General features: G+C 43.8%; 1 protein-coding gene across 1 annotated transcript in view; it reads right to left on the bottom strand.

Annotated features, from left to right (window-relative positions):
* Positions 1-11,962: 11,962 nt before the first annotated feature.
* KIF18A (kinesin family member 18A) overlaps positions 11,963-24,349 on the bottom strand; it is a 221,245-nt gene continuing 208,858 nt past the window's right edge. The window contains exon 18 of the mRNA XM_069221971.1: positions 11,963-14,735. Within this exon, the coding sequence (XP_069078072.1) occupies positions 14,593-14,735 (143 nt within the window). The 3' untranslated portion in view covers positions 11,963-14,592. The remainder of the gene's footprint in view (positions 14,736-24,349) is intronic.

Below are 24,349 nucleotides of genomic sequence, written 5' to 3' on the forward strand. Positions count from 1 at the left end.
TGGATTGGTCTTATCTGGACCAGGTTCTGCAAAGAAATGGGCTTGGAACTAAATTCCGTGGACTGGTGAAACTGCTTTACGCCAATCCGACGGCCCGAGTACAGGTGAGCGGTGTGGTCTCTGATCTGTTCCCCATCAGCCGTGGCACCCGACAGGGATGCCCTCTATCCCCTCTGCTCTTTGCCTTAATGATTGAACCACTGGCGATATTGTTACGCGGGGATCCCCTGATTGAGTGTTTGGTCCTGGCCCACATGCACAGAGGATCGAGTGGCACTTTACGCGGACGACGTCTTGTTATACATCTCCAACCCAGCCACAAGTGGCCCCCGCGTTCTATACATACTGAACCTCTTCGCGGAGGCCTCCGGACTGATCTTAAATCATAGTAAATCATTGCTGGTTCCTCTTCACCGCTCTCGAGACTGTGTGGATTGGCAACATACTATCCCAGTGAAAAGAAATAGCTTTAAATACCTAGGAACTCGCTACTCCCTGAATTAACCTGGGAACTCAACATAACACCCTCAGTCAGGAGAATTAAGACTGACCTCCAACGTTGGAAAGCGCTTCCCCTTAACCTTCTAGGCAAAATAGCGTTATTTAAGATGATGGTCCTTCCCAGACTTCTTTACCTATTACAGAACTTCCCACACCCCATCCCAAAGAGATGGTTTAAGGAACTGGACACACTAGCACGCCAGTTTATCTGGAATGGTGTGCGTCCACGACTGGTGCTGGTCACCTGTCAGAGGGACGTCCAAGATGGGGGTCTGGGCATGTCCAACATTTACCAATACCACCTCGCAATGCAACTACATGTAATTAACGATTGGATGAGGGGCGGATGGTCGGACCCGGCATACCGCCTAGAACTTCACACACTGTCTTACCCAAGGATCTTTGATGCCCTATATGGGGGCCCGATCTCACAAAATACCCCAGACATAACCAAGGTGGTCCTAATGGGATGGCGGGCGGCTCAAAAGGTGCCGGGATGGTGGGGACGTCTCACCCAACAGACCCCGCTGTGGCACGGGAAACAGCTGGAAGAAGTCACGGGCCTAGAGGGATTCCAAAGATGGGACATCATTGGCATATCCACATTAGGAATGGGACACATATGCGGTCCTCTGAGGAGCTTCAGAATTTATTTTCACTAAACAGGACACAGTTCCATAAATATCTCCAACTCCGTCGTGCCTTACATTCACACGTACAGACAGGGACCACACTACCAGAATACAGCCCGATGGAGGCAAAGGCACTAATGGGGAGTCTGGGCAAAGAGGGCGTCTCCCAGATATACCGCGCCCTGGTGTCCAACACAGCGCTCTCCCTGGAAGGGCTCCGCCGGAAATGGGAGGGATGTGTGGGCCCCATAGAGGAGGTGGATTGGGGCGAAGCACTGATGGCACCCCGCTCCCTTACGATGGCCTCCCGTTTTCGGCAATTACAGACATATTACCTCCACGTAGCATACCTAACACCTACTAAACTACATAGAGCGGGCCTCCGAGCTACACCTGATTGCCCGCGACGCCTAGACCCCTCTGCCGACTTCTTTCATATGGTTTGGTCATGTCCAGTCATAGCCATTTATAAACGAGGTCTCTGGGGTCCTGCAGGTAGACATAGAGAAATCACCGTTGTCCGTGCTACTAGGAATCATGGGAGACGCTGGGTTGAGAAGACCAGATAGGACCCTCTTGGGGGTGGCATGCTTGGTGGCCAAGAGGGATATAATGGCGAACTGGAAAGCCAAAGGGGCCCCGGCCCTGACTAAGTGGAGGCGGGGAATGGATTGGTGTGCTAGCCGGGAAAAATTGGTATATGAGGCTAGAGGTTGTCCGAATAAATACTACAGGATATGGGGAAGGTGGGAGGCCGCTACGAGTGCCTGCCCTACGTCACCGAGGCTGCCTCCCCCCTGAGGGTCGATTCAGCTCCCCCTCTGGCGCAACCCTTATAGATCACCTCAAAACTCACCAGGGCCTGTCTAATGGATTTGCGTACAAATATCCTCTCTGTCTTTTGTAAGCTGAGAACATGTCGCTGGAACAAGGGATCTGACCTATGTTGTGTGCCCGGTTGGCACCATATGTAAATGTTGTATCATCTTGTTTGTTTGAGTTCAGGAAAAACAATAAAAATACTTTATAAAAAAAAAAAGGTTTCAAGACAACTGCTCCAAAAATGTTTTTTTTTTATGCCCACAAAAGCAGGCTGGCATTTCTTGATCCATTCATATTGTACTCCTTATTTCATTAACATTCGTAACACATGCACTCTGTCAGAAAATTGTTCCACAAATTTAAAATAATATTCAGCCAGTCCCAAAAAAGATCTGGGTTGATCCTCATTTGTTAGTGAAGGTGCTTTTTCAATTGCTTCCACTAATTTCAATTTTCGTTGGATTCCATCATTCGACAGAGTGTGCCCCAAGTATTTTACTTCCTGGACACAGAATTTAAATTTTTATTAGCATACAGTCAATCCTGCTTTTTCAAGCTTTTGAAATACACTATTTAATACATAATAGTGCTTACCAATGTCAGTCCCCCACACCATGATATCATCTTGGAAATAAAACACATTTGTCAGCCCTTGTAAAATATTCCACATTACATGCTGAAATACTGCAGACAAAGAAGCTAGTCCGAATAGCATACGCACAAATTGGAAGACAGCGTCTGGAGTGACCAATGATGTAAGATGTTTTGACTCTGAACGCAATTTTACCTGGTGATAAGCACTGAAAAGGTCTAGTGATGAAAAATACTTAGCGTCCCTTTAGATTCTATAGGTAGACACAAATTCTGATTTGCCATTACCCTGGGTCGCTAAAACCACCGGACTTAACCATTCTGAGGATGCTATAGGTTTGATTACCCCTGCTTCACATAATCTATCTAACTCTTCCTTCAATTGACTCCTCAATGACAATGGTACATTTCTAACCTTCTGCACCTTGGGAATGCTGTTTCTTCAAACTAATTTTGTGCTCAAATTTCTCCAAGCAACCTAACTGATTAGCAAATAAATGTAGGGTATTTACTGTACCAGAACTCCCCATTATAGATTTTTCTGTTACCAGTCAGAAGTATTTGGTCAGGATGGTTAGGATCTAGGACTATACCTAATGTTTTTTGTGGGAAACGCCCTTAAGGCCGACTCCGGAACAACAAAGTCCTTGGTTAACGAAAGCGGAACAACGCTTTCCTTAACCACGACTTTGTTGTTTTGTGCCTTAACCACGTATGTGCTGAACAACGCACATGCGTGGTTAAGGCACAAACAAGGGAGTCGGCTGAGGACGACGAGGCGAGGCAACGACTCAGGTAAGTGGGGACGGGGTCAGGGGGGGTCGGGTATTTTCTGTTTTATGGGCGGGGGAGGTCAGGGTTTTAGGTTTAGGGCCGGGGGGGGTCGGGGTATTTTCTGTTTTAGGGATGGGGGGGGTCGGGGTTTCAAGTTTAGGGCTGGGGGTGGGGGATCTGGGTATTTTCTGTTTTGGGGGCAGGGTGGGGGGGTCAGGGTTTTAGGTTTAGGGTCGGGTGGGGTGTCAGGGTATTTTCTGTTTTAGGAGCGGGGTCAGGGTTTTAGGTTTAGGGCCGGGGTGGGGCGGTTCGCGGTATTTTCTGTTTTAGGGGCGGGGTGGGGTGTCGGGGTTTTAAGTTTAGGGCCGGGGGGTCGTGGTATTTTCTGTTTTAGGGACGAGGGGTCGGGGTTTTAGGTTTAGGGACAGGGGTGGGGGGTCGGGGTATTTTCTGTTTTAGGAGCAGGGGGTGGGTGGGCGGGGTTTTAGGTTTAGGGCCAGGGGTGGGGGTATTTTATGTTTTAGGGGCGGGGTGGGGGGGGTCGGGGTTTTAGGTTTAGGGCCGGGGTATTTTCTGTTTTGGGGCGGGGTGGGGGGTCGGGTTTTAGGTTTAGGGCCGGGGTGGGGGGGGAGGGTCGGGGTATTTTCTGTTTTAGGGATGGGGGCAGGGGTGGGGGGGTCGGCTTTTAGGTTTAGGGCCGGGGTGGGGGTATTTTCTGTTTTAGGGGCGAGGAGCGGTGGGGGGGGGTTCGGGGTTTTAGGTTTAGGGCCGGGGGTTGAGATATTTTCTGTTTTAGGGGCATTGGTGGGGTGTCGGGGTTTTAGTTTTAGGGGTGGGGTGGGAGGATCGGGGTATTTTCAGTTTTAGGGGGTGGGGTGGAGGGTTGGGGTTTTAGGGGTGGGTTGGGTAATTTTAGGGGCGGGTGGGGGGTTGGGGGAGATTTAGGTTTAGGGGCAGGGTGGGGGGCTAGGAGTAGTTTTAGGGGCAGGGGTGGGGGTTGGGGTATTTTCAGTTTTAGGGGCAGGGTGGGGGGTTGGGTTTTTAGGTTTTTGGGGTGGGTTGGGGGGGTCGGTAATTTTAGGGGCGGGATGGGGGTTGGGAGGGGTTAGGTTTAGGGCAAGGTGGGGGGCTCGGAGTAGCTTTAGGGGTGGGGTTACGGTACTTTAGGTTACAGGGATGGGGGTTGAGGTTGTTTTAGGTTTTGGGGGTCAGTTTTAGGGGCAGGGGCGGGGGGTTGGGGTTTTAGGTGTGGGTTTGGGGGGTAGGGTAATTTTAGGGGCGGGCGGGGTGGGGGGTTGGGGGGGATTAGGTTTAGGGGCAGTGTGGGGGGCTCGGAGTAGTTTTAGGGGTGGGGTACTTTAGGTTTCAGGGTGCGGGGTGGGCTTGTTTTAGGTTTTGGGGTAGGGTGGGGGGTCAGTTTTAGGGGCGGGGGAGTTTTAGGGGCAAGGGTGGGGGGTTGGTGTGGTTTTAGGGGGGGTTGGGGGAGGACGCAGTAATTTTTAGGGGTGGGGTGCCAGGGGGGACGCATGCAGGAACAATGGATGCCTAGCACTAATGCCTTTACCAGGAATGCCTTTACAACAAAAAATCGTTGTTAAGGCATTCGTGGTAAAGGCATTAGTGGTAACAACGAGGTCGTTGTTCCGACCTCGTTGTTCAGGCATTCGTTGTTCCGGCAGGCGTCGTTCCGACATACAGTCGTTTTTTGTTCCTTCCACCCCACTAATGCTTTTCCTTTTTCTACCATATAAACCTGTCATTTGCTACTTGTCTCTTATAGTCTAATCTAGTTTCTAAAACACCCAATAAAGGTATTTTAATACCACAATAACTTTTCGGTTGTACATCAGGAGCAACAAGATCAGCATTGGACATTCCTTCTCACATTGATCAGTTAATGATAGTGTAATGAGAACATGAATACGTCCACATGTGCATCTCCTTGCCATTTACTTTTAACCAGCACTCAGGAGGATGGTAATCCCCTTTAACATCACCTACAAGATCCTCCCGGTGATTGAAAGCATTCACAACTAATATTTCAACCTCCTCATCATCAGACGAATCCTCATTCAGGCCTGAACTGGAACTATACACTATTTCTTGTACACATTTACGTTCCTATTGAGATTCTGTGTACCCTGGTTACACATTTATGAAAAATGTCTATTCCATTTACACTTAAAACATTTAGCCTTGATGGCAGGACAAGAATCGGATTTGGCTATGTGTCTTGTGCTTCCACATTGATAACACTGGTGTTCAACAGATTGACTTCTATATGACACCTTGGTGCTACCATTAGCTCTCCGTGACCCAGACTGTTCCGCTGTTTTCTGTATTAAATGAATATCATCAGTTTTAACCTTATTCCTTGTTTCTCCTTCATTAAATTCCTTCACATACCTAGACGTGTTCTCCATACATCTAGCTATCATTATGGTTTTCTTGAGTGATGGACCTTTTTTAAACCCTAATACTTTTTCTGGAATTTTGGTATAGTCCGTTCTATTAATAAATTGATCTCTCACTATTTCTTCTTGTAAGTCTTTAAAGTTACATGCACTTGCTAATGTTCTGAGCATAGAAATATACTGATCCAACAAAGGATTGCTGCATCCTTGAAAAAAACTTGTACCTTTCAACTACTATACTTGTTTTTTTTCCAAGGTTGTCTTCTAAAGCTTTCATTACCTTTTCATACTCATCTTCTAGTACTTTATCTAGCTCTGAAGATTCATCATCTTCATTGTTTTCATTGCTCGTTGGGATGGGTTAGGTTTCAGTACTTTTCTTCCTTCTACACTAAAATTACCTTTCAAAATTGTTGCTAGCTTTCGCTATGACTTAAATACGTCCCCCCTACTGCGTCTAAGGAGGTCTCGAAAGCCTCCTTCCAGACTTCCCATGGCATTATGGGATGACCTGAATCTTGCAAACTTAGTAAGAGGTGTGGTAATTGTATGTCCATATTTTCTATTACTACTCACTACACTGTACACAGCAATATTAATACTTATGAATTGCTACAGTTTTAAGGATAATAATGACTAACAGTAATAGACCTATAAATAACTATAATAATAATGATGTAATGATGTTCAACTGAAATAATAAACTAAAACAACACAAGAAGTCACCCTGGTCTGGTTCTAGTCTTTAACTAAAATAATAAATTAAAACAAGCAAAGTAGTCACCGTGGTCTAGTTGCTGGGTGCAAGTCCTCTTTCTATGGCTTGTCACACATATGCGACTTGTCCTTCCTCTGTTTCAATAGAACTCTTTCTACAGTGAAGTTTCTTGCTTGAAACAAGTTGCAGTCAACGAAGAACGTACTTGTGTAAGCAGACAAATTGTTTCATATCAGTCTTAATTCCTTGCAACTCGCTGAGGTAAACACACAGTAAGATGCTACTACAGCCAACCATTTCACACTGAATTAATATAAATAACGTATTTGGGTACTCGCGCTATGCATGCTGTTCCTAATGCATGTCTTCGCACAGTCTCTTGCAGTTACGCTTCCAGGTTACAGACTATACTTAGCGCAATTATGTTTAACTTAATTGTAGCCACACAACTCCTTGAGCGCAATGTTGTCTACATTCGACTGTGGACATGCGTCCACATACATCATTCAGGCGCTATTCTCTGTATGCTTTGTCGCAATGTTGTTTACAATCTACTGTGGACGTGAGATCACACACGGCATGCACGTGCTGCTCTTAACGTCTCTGTTAGACTTTTCATCCTTGGCATGGTCCTCCTTAACTTTTTGCCTCTGTTTCCCAGGTTGTTGATGTGTACTGGACTCTTTTTTTGTTGCTCTGGGCGCTTTACCACTACTAACCAGTGCTAAAGTGAAAGTGCTCCTATACAAAATGTGTATGTAATTGGTTCCTCCATGATTTACATATTTAATTTACTAGTAAGTACTTAGTACAGTGCACTAGCGGTGCCCAGGGCCTGTAAATCAAATGCTACAAGTGGGCCTGCAGCAGTGGTTGTGCCACCCACATAAGTAGCCCTGTAATCATGTCTCAGGCCTGCCACTGCAGTGTCTGTGTGTGCAGTTTTAAACTGTAAATTCGACTTGGCAGGTGTACCCACTTGCCAGGCCTAAACCTTCCCTTTTCTTACATGTAAGGCATCCCTGAGGTAGGCCCTAGGTAGCCCCAAGGGCAGGGTGCAGTTTATGTTTAAGGCGGGACATATAGTAATGTGTTTTATATGTCCTGACAGTGAATACTGCTAAAATCGTTTTTCACTGTTGCAAGGCCTGTCCCTCTCATAGGTTAACATGGGGGCTACCTTTAAATATGATTAAAGTGTAGATTCCCCTTGGGAGCGGATAGATATGTGGAGTTTGGGGTCTCTGAGCTCACAATTTAAAAATACATCTTTTAGTAAAGTTGATTTTAAGATTGTGTGTTTGAAAATGCCACTTTTAGAAAGTGAGCATTTTCTTGCTTAAACCATTTCTGTGACTCTGCCTGTTTGTGGATTCCCTGTCTGGGTCAGTTTGACAGTTGCGCTGGTCGCACCTCTCACTAGACAGTGACACAAAGAGAGCTGGGGTGTAGTCTGCATTTCCTGATGAGCCATCTGTGCTAGGAGGGAGGGGAGGAGTGGTCACTCACACCTGAAAGGGCTGTGCCTGCCCTCACACAATGCAGTCTCCAACCCCCTGGTGTGTGTCTGGGGCCTGGCCTGGACAAGGCAGGATTTCAAAAACAAGAGAGACTTTCCTTTGAAGTAGGCCTACTTCAAAGGGCAAAATGGGTATAAAAAGGGCACACAAAACCACAGACTTTAGAACAGTCCTGGAAACCAAGAGAAACCTCTGCCTGGAGAAGAGCTGAGGAAAAAGAGCTGCCTTGCGTGTGACTGTGCTTTGCGGAGCCCTCCTGCAGTTGCTGCTTCTGCCTGTGCTAGAGGGCAAAGACTGGACTTTGTGTTGCCTTACTTCTTGTGAAGAACTCTCCAAGGGCTTGATTTAGAGCTTGCGTCCTGTTGTTTGAAGTCTCAGAGACAGCAAAGACTTCTCTCTGCCAGCACCAGGAGCCTCTACTGAGACTCCTACTCTGCCAAGTGGTGCCCATCCAGTTCCTAGGACCCTGAAAGGAGAAGCTGGCAGGCCAAGAGTGAGAAATCCACACACCGACCGCTGTGTGGGGAAAAGATCGATGTGACTCCGATCTGTGGCTGAAAAATCGTCACTCCGCCAGCTTTGCGGCTGAAAATCGACACTTGCCTGCAACGTGACCAGAATATCGACACCCGCGGCTAGGGAAACGCTGCGCAGCATCGCTAACGGAGGCTGGTGAAATCGCAAACTGCGCTGCATGGTTTTCGGATCATCGTGCAGCAGGATTACTGACGCAAACATCTCTGGGTGTGTAAAAATGACGCAAGGCCTGCCCAGCCGGAGATTGAGGTTTGAATCGACGCATCGCTCTCCTGCGGAGAGAAGAAACGACGCACGCCGACTAGACTGAAGGAGAAATGGTGCATGATCTCGCTTGTGAGTGATATTGACGCATCGCGAGCCCTTTTTGATGCACACTCGCCTGTATGGGGTTATTTTTGACGCACCCAGGTACATTTCCACGCTAACAGCGTCAGCGTTGTATTTAAAACTACATGAACACTCTTTAGTTTTTAAGTAATAACTTGACTTGTGTATTGTGGATTTTTGTCGTTTGGGCCTGGTTTTGTTTAGATAAATATTTTCTATTTTTCTAAACCTGTGATGTGTCATTTTGTAGTGTTTTCATTAAGTTACTGTGTGTGTTGGTACAAATACTTTACACCTAGCACTCTGAAGTTAAGCCTACTGCTCGTTCCAATCTACCAGAGGGGTTAGCAGAGGGTGATCCTCTTTTACCCTGACTAGAGTGAGGGTCCTTGCTTTGACAGGGGGTAACCTGACTGCCAACCAAAGACCCCATTTCTAACAGTCTCACACCAGTCAATTATCACCAATTCTCCCCAAAAAATAACGTTTTCCCTCTTGCGTGCAAAATTTCTAGTACAGCTCACGTTGCTTCACAGCAGCACTGCAGATGCCAATTAGCGCTGATGTAAACAGTCTGTAGTTGAAGTTGATCGCGTTTATCTGCCCGTCGCATCATGTGACACTGGAATGCGTGATTCTTCCTTCAAGGGTTGACTCAGTTTTCCATATCCCGTGCTTGTCGCCACTATTATGATGAGAATCAGACTTATTCAGGAGAGAAGACCTTCATTTAAGAGCAAGCCATATGAACAGCCAACCCTTGTCAGCTGGTTATGGAATCCTCTCATATCATAGCAACAACATAATTATACACATGTAATACTAATTACCCATTATCCTCCCTTCCTTTCATCCTTCATCTTGAACCGCTTCTTCAGAAATTCTGTATCAACTAAAGGATAAAAGGCTTCAACATACAAATCAACAAATACACACTCTCATCCTATGCAAACTATGTTATCAGCTCAACAACCCACATCACAAAGTCTCAAACCTACTACAGGAATTGGACTTCTGTACTCAGTATATTAGGATACAAGCTCAACCAGGAAATTGAAGTTGGTTCCCAGTATGTAAATTTACATAATTTACAAAAGTCTATGCACATAACATACTCAGGGAGTCCACTCTTCAAGCCCAGTGTCTCGCGTGGAACTCTAAATCAAAAGAACTAGATGAAATCAGACATGAAACATCAACTTGATCCTCAATCAACCTCTCCTCGTGGGGTGATGGTGGGTGGGTGTGATCATGATCACAAAGATAATACTTTATGTACATGTTCCCACTAATGTTTCCCTTCACTTTTTTGGGGAGGTTAACCAAACAATGTGTGAATGGAAGCACTTAAAAATCTCAATTAGGAAATTGTAGTTATCGAAAACTTGTAAACTTCACCTTACCTGAGGATGCAGTGGCTCGTCCATGGATTAAGCATGAAACTTCCTAAAGAACCTCTGCCACTGACAGAATACTGTGCCAGAGAGTGCAGTAAATCAAACTCAAATTTGATACTACATCTACCAAAAAGTAGCCAGCAAATGCAGCTTTTTCAATCTGCTTCTACTACACAATCGATCTTCATCCTACATAGGACATTATGGTCTCAAAACAAGCAGCGAAATTCCGGCGGTGTAAAGTCGTGAATGCCACTATTAAACACATGCTGTTCTTCTCTCACAAACAAGCAACACAGTCCACATTATCTCCCCAGGACTTGATCCATACAAAAGGAACTTTTTCTATCAATTTTTACACCTAACACAATGATCGCAAAAAATAAAATCGAACTGCTAGCTTTATTAATATCACTTGCACTATAGAAAAACGATGCTAAATAAAGAAGAACGCCTTCTTTCTCTGAATGGCTGAATTCAGTATGTCAGACACACAGAAATTAAAGCAAACTGACCAAAAACTATTAACACTAACATCCTCCACATGTCTGGACATCTCTGGTCAATTTGTGAAAAACAGACTTCTACTAGCTGTGAGAAGAGAAAGAGGAGACAGCATCCAAGAAGTCCAGAAGCCACCCTGATAAAGAAAAAGAAATCAACTGATGCCTGCAGACCTTAAATCTGTTTTGCATCTATTACTTGTGACAAATTACGGTGATCCTCTGTAGCTACTATATACACCTCAACTTGATGTGTCTTCTCAAAACTATATTCCTATCATCTCATTTGGCATTTGATTCAGTCCTAATAATAACAGATACCACTCAGTACTCAACGCATCGGTTTGTTACAAGCATGGCTTCTTTCTTAGAAATCAAACCAAAAAAATATATTTAAAAAAACAACAACAAAAACAAAAAGAAAAACTGGATCAAGGAGGCAACCTGTTACATTTCAAGCCATCTTGAACCAACTGGACTAATACCATTCTTTGTTTTAAATTAATTACGCTAGTTTCACCAGCAAATTAACTTTAGTTCATTTTTTTTATTATTGCACAAAAAACATCTAAAAAGTAATTATTATACATGTTCTTGGCTTTTTGCAAAAGAACAGACTGAGTGAAAAGAGACTACAATTGATAACTTTATTTTCAATCCTGTCAAATTTTTACAATTTAAAAATATACTATCTGTAGTATAAAACACATTATGTGCAAACACCTCCCCAAAGAAACAGAAGCAGTTGTGTGCAATACTAAAACTGTACTCTAAATAGGGCAGAAGCAGGTTACAATCCCTCCCACTTTCCTGAGTAAGGCAGAGATCATTACCATGTAGGCCAAGCTATGCATTTAGATCCTTAGTGTTTCAGGACTGTACCAAGTCCTGGTAAGTATACTAGGGAGGTCCCAGTGCAAAGGTGTGGTGGTGCATCATGTCTGATCCTGTTAAAATATCCGAGCAGTATCCTCATACTCCAAGTGACTGTACATCTGTAAGCACCTTTTCCATAAACATAAGCAATCCTACGGGGAGACACGCCACAAAGATGTTCACTAAGTATTCCTTGGATGAGATGTTGTAGAAGATGATGCAGTGTGAACACAAACAAAGCATTTCAGGATCATATTCTTGCACTTGCGTATAGATTACATTGTGAGGCATGTACAACAGATCCTGATTCTCTAGGCAGAGTTTAGCAAGCAATTACACGCTATAACTAAAAGAGAAAAACATTTTATTTGGCACATTTGCATTCAAACTGATGTCACAACACAGAAAAGCATAGTGTTTCATCTGAAGAAAAACAATGAGAAGGAAAAGACAGAAAGTACAAAAGGTTGCGGGTAATGCATGACCAAATGCTTCCCTGGTTGTTCGCAATGGAGAATATTCCACACACAGAGCAGAGGAGAGTGAGGTAGTAGCAAACACTTACATTTGAGATATCTAAATGATAAGGCTGCCGAGAAGACGCTGAGCACATTGGCAGGATTTCTATTAATGCCTAATAAATGACTAGCATGTGTACCAAAATCCACAACGGGTTAAAAAACACAGAAGTTCTCTTAAAAAAACAAACTGAAAACATTTGAAACAAAATGGAAATATATCTGCAAAACTTCTTGCAGAATTATTAAGTTCTGTTAAATTCAATTGTTTCACTACATTTATCTTATGTAAGCTCTGACAGCAACCTCATTCATTATTTTAAACTTATTTTGATACAGGACAGCATGCAAGTCTTTCACAAAACTGGCAAGAAACAGTTCAATTTCTCAATAACTGTACTAAAAAATTACAGGATAAAAGAAATCCACTTGTTTTTCATAACGTTTATAAAATTCTGAAAACTTCATAAAATATTAGTGGTACTCTTGACTTACAAAACATTTCAATCGACTAAAATCCCTTGATAGTGGCGTATTACAGGCACTATTTCCCCATAATTTAACGTAATACTGAAAATACAAGCGCTCACAATTAGATTATGTGTATATATGCAGTATCATAAACTACTTCACGTCCCGGAACCTAGTTTGAATCGGATCGGTCTGTTTGTCATGGATAGTGGTAATAAGCACAGGGATCACAATTATCAGAGTGACCGGAGAGGCAATTAACTCCCACTCCCACAACTTAAATTCCAATCTCAATTGATGGGTGGATTCCACACCAATATAGTGAGGATAGGAAGGAAGGAGAGAGTGACAGATAGAACTAGACTGGTTGAGCCTAGGTCAGAAGGAAGTGGAGAACGTCTAGGCCAAATCTCACATTGAAAGCCAAAAACACTGGGCACCTACGAAATTATGTCAAAGGCTCTGATGTGCGCTAAGATTGCGCCCGACATATCCACCTGGTCGTTATCACTGCTATCAAGAAAGCAGTCTTCCATGAACGTTTACTATCACAAAACGCAAATAGTTTAGGGAACCACACAGGCTAGGACTATGCTCAGTTCCTAAAGGACGGCTGCATGATTAGTTAGAGGGAACAAATACACTAGGCTGCTCAGATGCATCTAGAAGTTGTGGCTGACCACGGAGGGACCAGGCCTGTGCGGGTAGTGCCCAAAAAGTGCATGTTTAGGAAAAGTCTATATGCACTCAGTCACAGCTAGGTGATGAGAAAAAGGTATCACATTGTTCACTTAGCATGTGAGAGGGTGGATGCTGTAATTATGAGCAGTGAAAGCACTTCAGCCATCTACTCTTACTCCGGAATCTGAATGTAGACTTCAAAGTTCTCCAAGAGGAAGCACAGACGAGCAGTACCTCAAAAGGAGATATGTAGCTTACAGCAGTGCAAAACAAGTACTTTCTTAAAAGCCAGTGCAAATTCTTATAAAAACACGAACAAAAAACACATACATACGAAAATAAATAGTTCTCTAATGGAGAAGCAGCTTCTATTTAGAAGCTGGAGTTAGTCTGACCCCCCAAAAACAGCGCAGCTGCTATTGCATACGTTTAAGTTCCCTTCCGTCCCCTCCCACTCATGCGCTCAAAGCTTTTACAATCCAGCAGGTGGGAAGCCACAGTGGTCGAAGCAGAGCTTTGCCAAGACCCCGGCAGGCAGAATCACTGTCTACGCGGCCCCGGTGAAAGAAGGCTCAGTCACCAGATTATTACAGTTTGGGCGGCCACGTCAGTGAAACGTCATTTAAGTCCATCTCCCTGCTAAGTGTGGCCGCCGGCAGCAGCAAAACTGGATGGATGACTGCCCGCAGGATGATACCTTATTTAAGGAATACAATGTCAACTTTCACTACATGAAGGCCTACTTTCTACATTTTACATGCAAAAAAGTCAATCAAGGTCACCACTATAAATTAGAAAACAATGGTACACATATATTTATTTCGAAAGCCCAGCAGAGAACTGGGAGGATTAGAGGTTGTGGGCCGTCTCGCACGGAAAGGCTGGTTTCTGTTTCTAATGTACGCCTTGCTGGTGCTAAAGCGAGATAAGAAGACAAAGCAGACTACTAGCCTCGGTCTCTGGCCTAAAACTGTTTTTCAAACCAACATTCTGTTTCCATTTTATGTGACAACTGCAGGCAGGTGAAGTGAAGGCTTCAAGAAGGTCGTCAACAAAGCGGGACGTCATGATTTACTTTCCAAAAAGGAAGCCTGTAAACGATCACACTTGCTTACTTGGTTCATCGTACAAAATACAATTTAGAAGTCTTCGGCAGTATAATGTGCAATTTTAACTGCACAAAGGCGCAGCTGTATTAACCCACTGTGGGTTTAACCCATGGGCGTAGGTGGACGCTGAAACGTGTCGTCGCCACAACGTGAGGGGCTTGTCTCACACTCACAAGATACAGCAAGAGTCGTTGTGCATTACTTCTTTGCCACCCGCATAAATGCTTGAGATGTCACACTTTTTAAAGTTCTCTTTGCAGAAGGAACAACATTTCCAGCTGAAAACGTCGACAGAGGCTTTGGTGCATCATGTTCGTCATTCTTGCTTGCGAAGGCTTCTCCTGGCAAACAAACACATGCAGAGTATTACAAAACCGAGTCATCGCTGCAGATTCTTTTGATTCAACACACATCTGCAACAATCCAGGTAAGGGACTCGGGAGGAAAACATAAAATGGATGCAGTCAGGATGGCCAAAGTTCTGTTGCATCCCTGGGGAAACAACACCGTAAGTAGCTCTTGACAATTTAGAAGTGTCTGTGTGCAAAGTAAGCGGAGGCTGGTTATACTAATAATAGCAAACTGAGAAATTAAATCATATTTATTTCCAAGGCTATGTGAACGGACACGTGGTCTCCAGATCTCGATCTAACTTTAATCACATATTTAAAAGCAAAAAAAACCCACTTAATTTCTATGTTTCTAACGTTATTAAATCACAGATGAATACCATTAATTTGTTTTGACAAATTCTGTCTGAAGGCTTTTGTGGTTGACACAGATGACAATGCAGTTGTATAACAGCAGATTCCAAGTGTCTTAATTCTATGCTGCAACTACCGCACAAAGGCTCTATCTATTCATTTTGCAAAATGGAGGCCAATCAATGTACTTCCGGGCCGCGAATTAGTCTAAATTAGTTTGGGTCTACAAATACAGTTTAGAAGAACTGACCACCACCAGGTTCTCTAGTAAATGTTGTCTCGATATTATTATTTCACATAAAAGGTATCTCAACAGAATTCTGCTATACAATCTGTAAAATTTAGTGGGAAAAGCCGATACAAACATGTATGTAACCATATAATATTTTTTCATAAAACTCTTTCAGGTCTATAATACATTAAGATTGATCCCAAAGTTGTGTTTTATAGAAACTTTTACTGAAATCATGTAGCTTTTGGCCTAACCTTTATGAAAAGGTACACTATGTTGGTTATGGAATCAATGCGTTATTTTCATGCACTTATTCTCAATAGTCATTTAACATTGGCATAGTAAGAACTGTAATCCATGTCTGAGTAACATGTTCTTTTGTAAGACGAATCGTGTACTATTGCATTTTACATGCTTTTCAGCTTCTACCCTCCACCCAGAAGAAACAATGGCAGAGCCAACATGGCTGTGTTTTTTAATGAAAGTGAATAGGTTGTCAATTGTGTGTGCCTGGTGGGTGAATCAAGAAGATTCAAATGATGGACTGATGGATGAGGGACTGGGTGCACAGGTGGACGAAACCGTGATTATGTGCACTACTGACTCTTTCTGCATTCACACAGACACACCCCAATCAATATTTTCAGATATAAATCTGGTTGGGTATATTGGCTTTGCTGCTGCTTTTTCCGTGCTTGAAAATTGTAGAGCTGCCAAATCGCCCAATATCATGTGTGACAGATTTAGGTATTCCTGGTTGTAAGAAACAGGATTATTATTTGGGGTGGGCGACTGCCCACCTCAAGGAATAATCACAACTCTAATCAGGGTGTACCCTCAAAGTTATTAAATGAACCTGAGCTCAAATCCCTGCCAGCTGCAGCACAGAGCAGGAAGGCTTAGCATACAGTAATTTTTAAAATATTTATGCATTACCAAAACAGAATCAAAGTCAGAACACCAAGGAATAAAAATCCCAAAATAGCGCAAAATGTAATAAACAAAATTACGCCGAAAAAAAAAAATCTAATAAGGGGAACTGGAGATTTTAATTTTTTTAAAAAGTTTAAATTAAATATTACTACAAAAGGTGCAAAGTGCTAACGATAGTCTATGGTTGTGGTAGAGTGGGACCTAGGTGCTATTTCAGGATGACCACGATGAAGCCGAAGTCAGATACATCAAGTGGTCCTGGTGAAAGTCTTAAAGTCAAAAAGTTTGATAAAGCTTTTATGTCTCACTGGTCTGAAGGAAAATATTTCAAAGGTTTAATAACAACCAAAGGTGTACACCTCTAAAGTCCTCAGAGGTGGTACTTAGAGACTCAGAGGGTGCCAGGCAGAGATCAACAGAAGGGTCCAGTCTAGTTCCATTGGCCACCGGGTCAGGTGGGTACTTCCGTGAAAAGGCCTCTTGCCGCTTGCTATGCCCCTGTTGCCACACAGGAGGTCTGACAATCGAACCTTAGCGTCCATTTCTTTGTCCTTGGTATGGACTTGTGGGGGTTAGAGTAGTTCTAGTTCTCCAGGGATCCTCTCTGGTCACACACACACAAAGAAGGCCCAGTCCTCTTTGGTCCTCCCCAGGTCCTGAAATGTTTCTGTTCAGGTGCCTTGGAGTGCAAAACCTAGGTCTAGTACCAGCTAGTAAGTGGGGGTGACTCCTGGGAACTCCCTAACCGATGGAGTGAAAGTTCCAAGGTACAACTCTACTCACTTTCTCAGTAGTTCCCATTTGCCTCACAGCAAACAGGCCCAAAAAGCCATGTTTCAGGGCATTTTTAAGATGGCAAAAATCTTCAGTCACACTAAACTTTGGTTCTGAGAGTTGTAGGTGTGTAGGGGAGTCCACAATGGTAACTTGTGCCCTCATACACCTCATATTAAAATCCAGTTTGAAGCACCAACCATACCCACAACAAATACTGAGACAGAAGTCTGGTAGGACAAAATCAGGGTCTTTCAGCAACCAGACAGTGGATATACCAGAATTGTCTTGGCATCTTGTTCTTTCCCTTTCAAGCAAGCCAAGGTGTTACAGGTGGCTCAACAGACCTGTAGGGGAAGATTTGATATTGTGGTGTCCACAGAATTCCCACAACCCATATCCTGCATGTTCTATTGAGCGCAGCCATTTCTGCCCGTTCGAGTCAGTTATGTTGTGCTCCTGGGAAGAATTTCACACCTTTTCCTGAGCTGAGCACAGGCTGGGAGTTGCAGGGGACAGTTTATGAAAATTAGCCTCCAGAAACTTCAGGCAAGGAAAAGCTAACTCTTTAAAAGTTACTTTTCTTTAATAGTTATTAAAATCCAACTTCACCACTGCATGGATTCTTACTAACTAATAAAAATATTGATTTCATTATTTTTCTAGGAGCTCCCTTGCCAGAAGTTTCTGTATTGGTACTTTCATCAGCACTCTGGTTTTCTACGTAGGACAGCTAGGCCTGCCAATCCGGAAATAACTTTTTGGGCCCCAACACTGTAAGGACATGGTAATTAACATGTTACATTTTTTTAAACTTTCTGGTGGATACTCTGTCTAACTACAGTTTTCTCACCTTGTGACTATCCCCTCAGAAACTCAAAAGAAGTACTCATGAGTGCAGGTAGGGAGCATCGTGCAGCTTTTCACCAATGTCACTCCACTCCACAATTAATCAACAGGGCCTCATATAAGTGTCCCCCAGCCGTGATAATGTAAGCTGTTTTCAAAAGCTTGCCCACAACCTCAGAAACAGAGACCAGCGCCAAATTGGCCAGACTAGTGTGCAGGTATCTAGGTTGTGATCTTTTTAGATGGGTAAGAATCTATCCCACAGAATACGGGAAAGGGGAGGGTCAGTGAGGAATCTGCAGTTAGACAGAGCATCCACCAAAAAGAGTATCCACCTGAGTAACATGTTCTTCTGATGAATACTGCATCACAGATTCCTTGCCTTGTGAGTGGATGCCAAAGCAGTACCAACCTCTGGTTGAGGGTCTGTGGAATGGCTCAAACCAAATAGTCCTGCAGGGCTAAAAAGGCAAAATGCACATCCAAAAAGACCTGCCTGTCAAAGCAATAATGCTTTGTGAATGTGTGCACTGATGCCCATGTAGCAGCTTGACAGATATCCCGGACAGGCATTTTTTGTATTAGTGCATTGGTTCAAGTGGAATGAGCCATTAACCCTTTCAGTGGCACGTGTTTATGTGGAGGACTATCCATCTATAGATGGTTCTTTTATGCACGCTCTTGCTTTTTTTTTTTGTCTCTCGAAAACCTCACAAAGAGTTGATCATCCACCTGATGGTCCCTGGAAAGATCAATACAGAATCTGATTGTTCTCTTGGGTTCAAAATGATGTATTCTCTCCTTCTCTTTTGAGGGGTGAGGCGGACAAAGTTTGAACAGTGATAGCCTGCCTGATGTGGAAAGGTGTTACTAACGTCAGCACAAATGCATCTCAAGTTCTCAACATCAATGTGTCTGGGAGGAATGCTGTTTAAGGTGACTGGACAAAGAGGGCCTGCAGGTCACTTGTACTACAAGTTGATGTGATCGGGACTACAAAACACTGTTTTCAACGGGTCAAGAGATTTAGTGGACAGCGAAGGATCAAATGGAGTGCACATTAGAGAAGTGAGAACTAAATTCAAGTCCCACTGTGGCATCAGAAATGCCTTCAGTGGAAACACAATGTAAACCTGTAAAAAACCTAATCACAACAGGTGATTCAAACAAAAAAGGCTGATCTGGAAACCTCAGAAAAGTAGACAAATAGCCTATAACAGTGCCCAATGAATGTGCTTGGTGGGCTAACAACAACACTTCAGACAACTTAGCCTGTGGCGAGTCAATCCAATGGGTGCCGCACCAATCCACCAACTTGTCTTAGCACCTGATGTACATTGATTTCGTAGATACCCCCTGGCTGCCAGAATCACATCAACAAATCGGGGTTAAGATCGAAAGAGACTAGCTGTCACTGTTCAATCGTCATGTGGCGGTCCATGTGGAAGACCCCGCCCTGGAGGTGCAACAGTAGATCCTCCAGAAGCAACAGCCTGACTAGAAGACAGATGCTCATGACCTCATGGATACTACACCGTCCTGGCCAGGTCCAGAGTCACCTGGATGACTTGAAGACGGTGAACCTTGATCTTCGGAACTTGAACCAAGATGGTTAGAGGCAGAAAGGCATACAAAAAGCCCAGAACTCTACTTTAGGCGGAATGCTTCTTAGAAAGAGAGCCTTCTTGGGAACTCTAGCGTGCAAAAATGTGAATATTGCACATTCTCGGCAGTTGCAAAATCAAACAAAACTGTCTAGCAAATGTTCTCCCCACTACTGGAAAGCATGCACCACTACCTCTGGATTAACTGCCATTTGTGATCTGCTAGGCGTCAGCGACTGATACTGTTCGCTCTGCCATTTAAAGATCCTACCGGGTAATCACCGACCAAAGAAATGCCCTGGCCAGTCAGCCACTTCCAGAGGCTTACAGCTTCCTGGCACAGGATCCAAGACCACATCCCACTCTACTTGGTGCAGTACCATATGACAGTAAAGTTGTCTGTAAGAACCTGTGCTAGCCTCCCCTTGATTGATTGTAGGAATGCCAAGCAGATCACTTGCAATGCCAGCAAACTTATGTGGAGGCAGATTCCATCACAGTCCAGAGCCCTCTGATCTCCACCTCTACCAGATTACCCTCCCGTGCAACAGGGATGCATCTGTGACCACTGTCAGCTTGGGGTGGGGTAAAGAGAGAGATCTATCACTAGCCTAATTGAGGTCTAGCAGCCACCACTGCAAATCTTTTAAAATCTCCTCCAAAATCTTGTTGTAATTAAATAGTTTTTCCTGAGCAATGCCCACTAGGAATGCAGATCTCACTGTAGAGCCTACATGTGCTATCTGGAGTGGTCGACTAGCAGGAGGCCAAGTGTCCCAGCAGTCTTAACACCATCCTCACTGAGATCCAGGACAGAGGTTAGATCATAACCCGAATGGCCTAGACTCTCCAGGAAGAAGATCCAAAACTACCCTGTACATAGGATAGTTTCAGTGAGCAAATGCAAAAAAGAGTCAAGTGTGACTGTGGCATGTTGATAGTGAAGCCCAACAATGTTAAGATGTTTGCCGTTGTAAGGAGGTGGTCAAAGCCTACCTGAGGCAAGCCTACTTTCAGCAGTCACTCGTCGAAGCACAAGAACACTGGTACACCTGACCTTCAAAGTTGTGCTGTGACCACCGCCATCACTTTCGTGAATACCTGATGGTCAGTGGTTACCCAAAGGGGAGCACCGCAAACTGGAAACACTTCTGGCCCACTGCGAACTGCATGTAACGCTTGTGGACATGCAGGACAGGAATATGAAAAACATATCCTGCAGTTCTAATGATACCATACAGTCTCCAGGATCCAAGGCAGACAAGACAAGTTTGAGCATCTCTAATTTGTCCTTACGCAGGAAGGCGTTAAGAGGACGGAGATCTGAAATAGTAAGAAAACATCTGTCCTCCTGCACAAGAGAGTAACACAAATAACACCCAGTTTCTACCCTTTCTATTGTTCCTTTGGCCAGAATGGCCTGCACTTCCAGCTGCAAAACAGAATAATTTTCCAATTTTCAGTCGAGTTAGTGGGGGTAGCATGTGTAGCGGAATCGAGAGAATGGCAGGGAATAACCTGCTTGACAAGTTGGGAAGTCCATGTGTCCAAAATGATTTGTTGCCACCCTTGAAAGAAATGTCTGATCCTGCCTCCTACCGGATGGGTGTGTGTTGAAAAGCACATATTTAAATGGTTTTGTGGTTTCAGCTGCTGGTGGTACGGGGGGCTGACCTGCACATTATCTCTGATGCTGTGAATGTTGTCTCTGGGTGCCGCAGCCTTGTCCATAAATGGTTGAGCACGCAGCTGGGCCGGCAGTAGAATCTAGTTTTGGAGGCATTCAAAACCCCAAGTGTAACCACCAAAGGGGTAAAACTGCTGAGGAAACTCTCTGGTAGGAGCAGACAGGCCTAAGGAACACAATGTGGTGCACCATTTAAAGTAAAGGGCTGAGTCCGCTTTGCCACCAAAATTGTGAGAGTCATCAACTTGCATGTTCATCAAAGATGCCTGAACATCCGAAGAGAAACCCTTAGACCTCATTCAGTGCACCATACTTCTGCATTCCAGCTGTCCTGTATGATTTGGGCAAAGAATTCATGCAAGTCCTCTGGACTGCCAACAGGTTTTTACCGACTGCATCCCATAAAGCATGGCTGTAGCAGGTTGCACTGACAGAGTGCAAAGGAAGATTAACCAGTGAAAACGGTGAACAATCGTCATTGGAAAGGATTTAGTGTTGACTCTGATGATGGACACCTGGGCCACAAGGCTCTTTTGCGGAATCTCCCAGAAAATGGCTTGTGCAAGTGCCTTAATGGGTATCTGTTAAGGCCTCATTGAGTAATAAGGTTCAGTAGGTGCCTAGCGAGGCATCAGGACATTATTTTTGACCTCCATTGCAGGGAGCTGCAGGTCAAGGGCGTCTGCAGCCCACCTCATGTCCACAGAAAAAGAGGGACTCTCCACACTAGGCTCTGCTCTAGTGGGATCGGAGCACAGCTTCAGTCGAGGTCAAGCGTAAGCTGGCTTGGAATCAGAGACCACCATAGGTAACAGCTCCTCTTCTGCCATCAGCCCCAGTGTCAATGTGAAAGGAACTACCATAGGGTGTAGGGCCATAACTGAAATGGCACCAAAGGTCCTGTGGAACCCAAAGCGGGTTCAAGAGGCTAAGATGGCATCAAAAGCAACCTGCAGTCGAGATCCCGACTGAAGGTCTCTGCTGCTCCTTGGATCCAGAAGGTGTGCCAGATGGAGCCAAAAGCATGCCACATATGCCCGCATGGCCTCCCTAAAGGCAGAGGCCTCTTGCTGAAAAGTAACAGATGGACTTGGAAATTGGGGTTGCATCAGGACCAGAATCTGAATCGACAAGGCCTCTCTGGAATAAAAATGAGGAGGAGGGCAGGGGCCAATCTGGACTCTTTCTCCTCAAAGCAAAAGATCCAGGTACCCCATCAAAATGAAAGACACAGGATTTAACAACTTTGAAGTCATCTACCCTACAGAAATCTTTAAAAATTCACCTAAAAGCATAACAAATCACATGCTCACCAATAATCCTGAAATCCTTTTTGTGCACAAACACTTTAGTTAAATAAGTGGCTGTATAACAAAACAACCTACTCTGCTCCACAGAAGAAGAATCATATTCTGCATCGATACAAATTCTTCATCTCTGGATTTGAATACATACTTTTGAATTGGAGACTGGCACCAGCAAACTCTCCGGAGTTAGTAGATCTAATTGCTCAACATGACTTGGAATCCTCTTCTTAACATAAACCTAGCCAGGACACTCTGCACAACCTTTCCTGGATATCACAGATCCCCAAAGCTTACAATCAAGATAAAACAGGAACAGCAGAAATAAAAGTAACAGAAAAGAAAGTAGAATACAATAATATACAAAGAGCATATCCACTGCACTCAGTCAAGCCCACACGCCAGAAACTCTTTTGAACGCAAATAAATTTAAACATCATCAACATACACATACCTGTCACCAACCTACTATACCACTCTTCTTCTTATAAGAAATAACAGACCTGACTCCTGACTCCTATCCCATAATGATCATCTCATACTTTGTGGCTTCAGAATACACTGGAACAACCAAGAGGCGAACCAAACAGAAAACCCTGTATTTGATAGTTACTAAATTAACACTACTATCCAGAATTCATATGTACTGCAAGGGAGCAATATTGAACCTCATCTTTGTAGATCCCACAGTAAAAATGATCAACAATTCCATCAAACTGGATTGGCCTCAACACTTCACCATACTTTTCTACATAAAACTGTACACCTACACTCTGGAGTCTTACCCAGATCCCTCAAATGAATCTTCTAGACACACCTTGAATACACCCATAGAAATCTTAAACACAGCAATATCAGAAATAATTTTTAACAGACCAACGATTAGAAAACACAACTCTCCTTACTAATGCCAAAAACACATGTATCCTAGTAAGAACTTGGATTATTATTTGTGGGTCGGGGTGACCACCCACCACAAGGAATGATGTTAGGATGAACCCTCAAAGTCACTAATTAACCTGAGCTCATCCACCAAGTAGCTATGACATAGGCAGACAGGCTTACCCTAGAAGGCAATGTGTAAAGTATTTATGCACTGCCAATACAGTAATAAAGTCCAAATGGTTCTAATGGAAAACAATAAAAATCCCAAGCAGAAATTAATTGGCTCCCTCTACAAGCCAGATGCACTTACACATCAACCTACATTATTCTCAAAGCCCTGAAACATAACAAATCATGGTACCTGAGCAAAAACCTTACAGTACAGATCTACCAAAACCACACAACACAAAAAGTAAACATACAAACGTAACTCACCTGTCACACTATTGTATTCCTTCTCTAGCTTTGCACCAAAAGTATGGAACACGTCATTATAGAAAAGTCTCAAACCCATCTATCTCGCAAGCAGCTCTCCTCGATTTAACCACCAACATCTTCTCTTCTCAGACCACCTCCAGCAAACTGTGTATCCTTAATACCCGAACATATACTAGATCTACTTGTACATTATCTCTGACAACTAGGACGCAAAGCAGTGTCCTGTGGCTGGATCAGTAGGCTGAGCTATAACTGTATCAAACAATTTTACGGTTCCATTTATAGCTGCTTTTATTTGGACTTCCGAGCCAGTTTTATCATTCAGAATATTAGTTTTGTATCTTTGACTTGAGCGTTTTTAAGTTCAGTGCGAGAGTGAGGTTGGATCTCTTTCTCCATTAGTTTTCTAGATTTTTTCAAATTTTTCCATTTAGAGTTGAAAGTAGGGAAGAACTAGTCTTAATTAACTATATTTTCTCTGTATTTCGAGATTGATATCTAGCTGGACCTAGTTGTTAAATAACTGGTACTGAAGAGTATCTGTT

Source organism: Pleurodeles waltl, chromosome 3_1, assembly GCF_031143425.1.
Source record: "Pleurodeles waltl isolate 20211129_DDA chromosome 3_1, aPleWal1.hap1.20221129, whole genome shotgun sequence".
NCBI lineage: Eukaryota > Metazoa > Chordata > Amphibia > Caudata > Salamandridae > Pleurodeles > Pleurodeles waltl.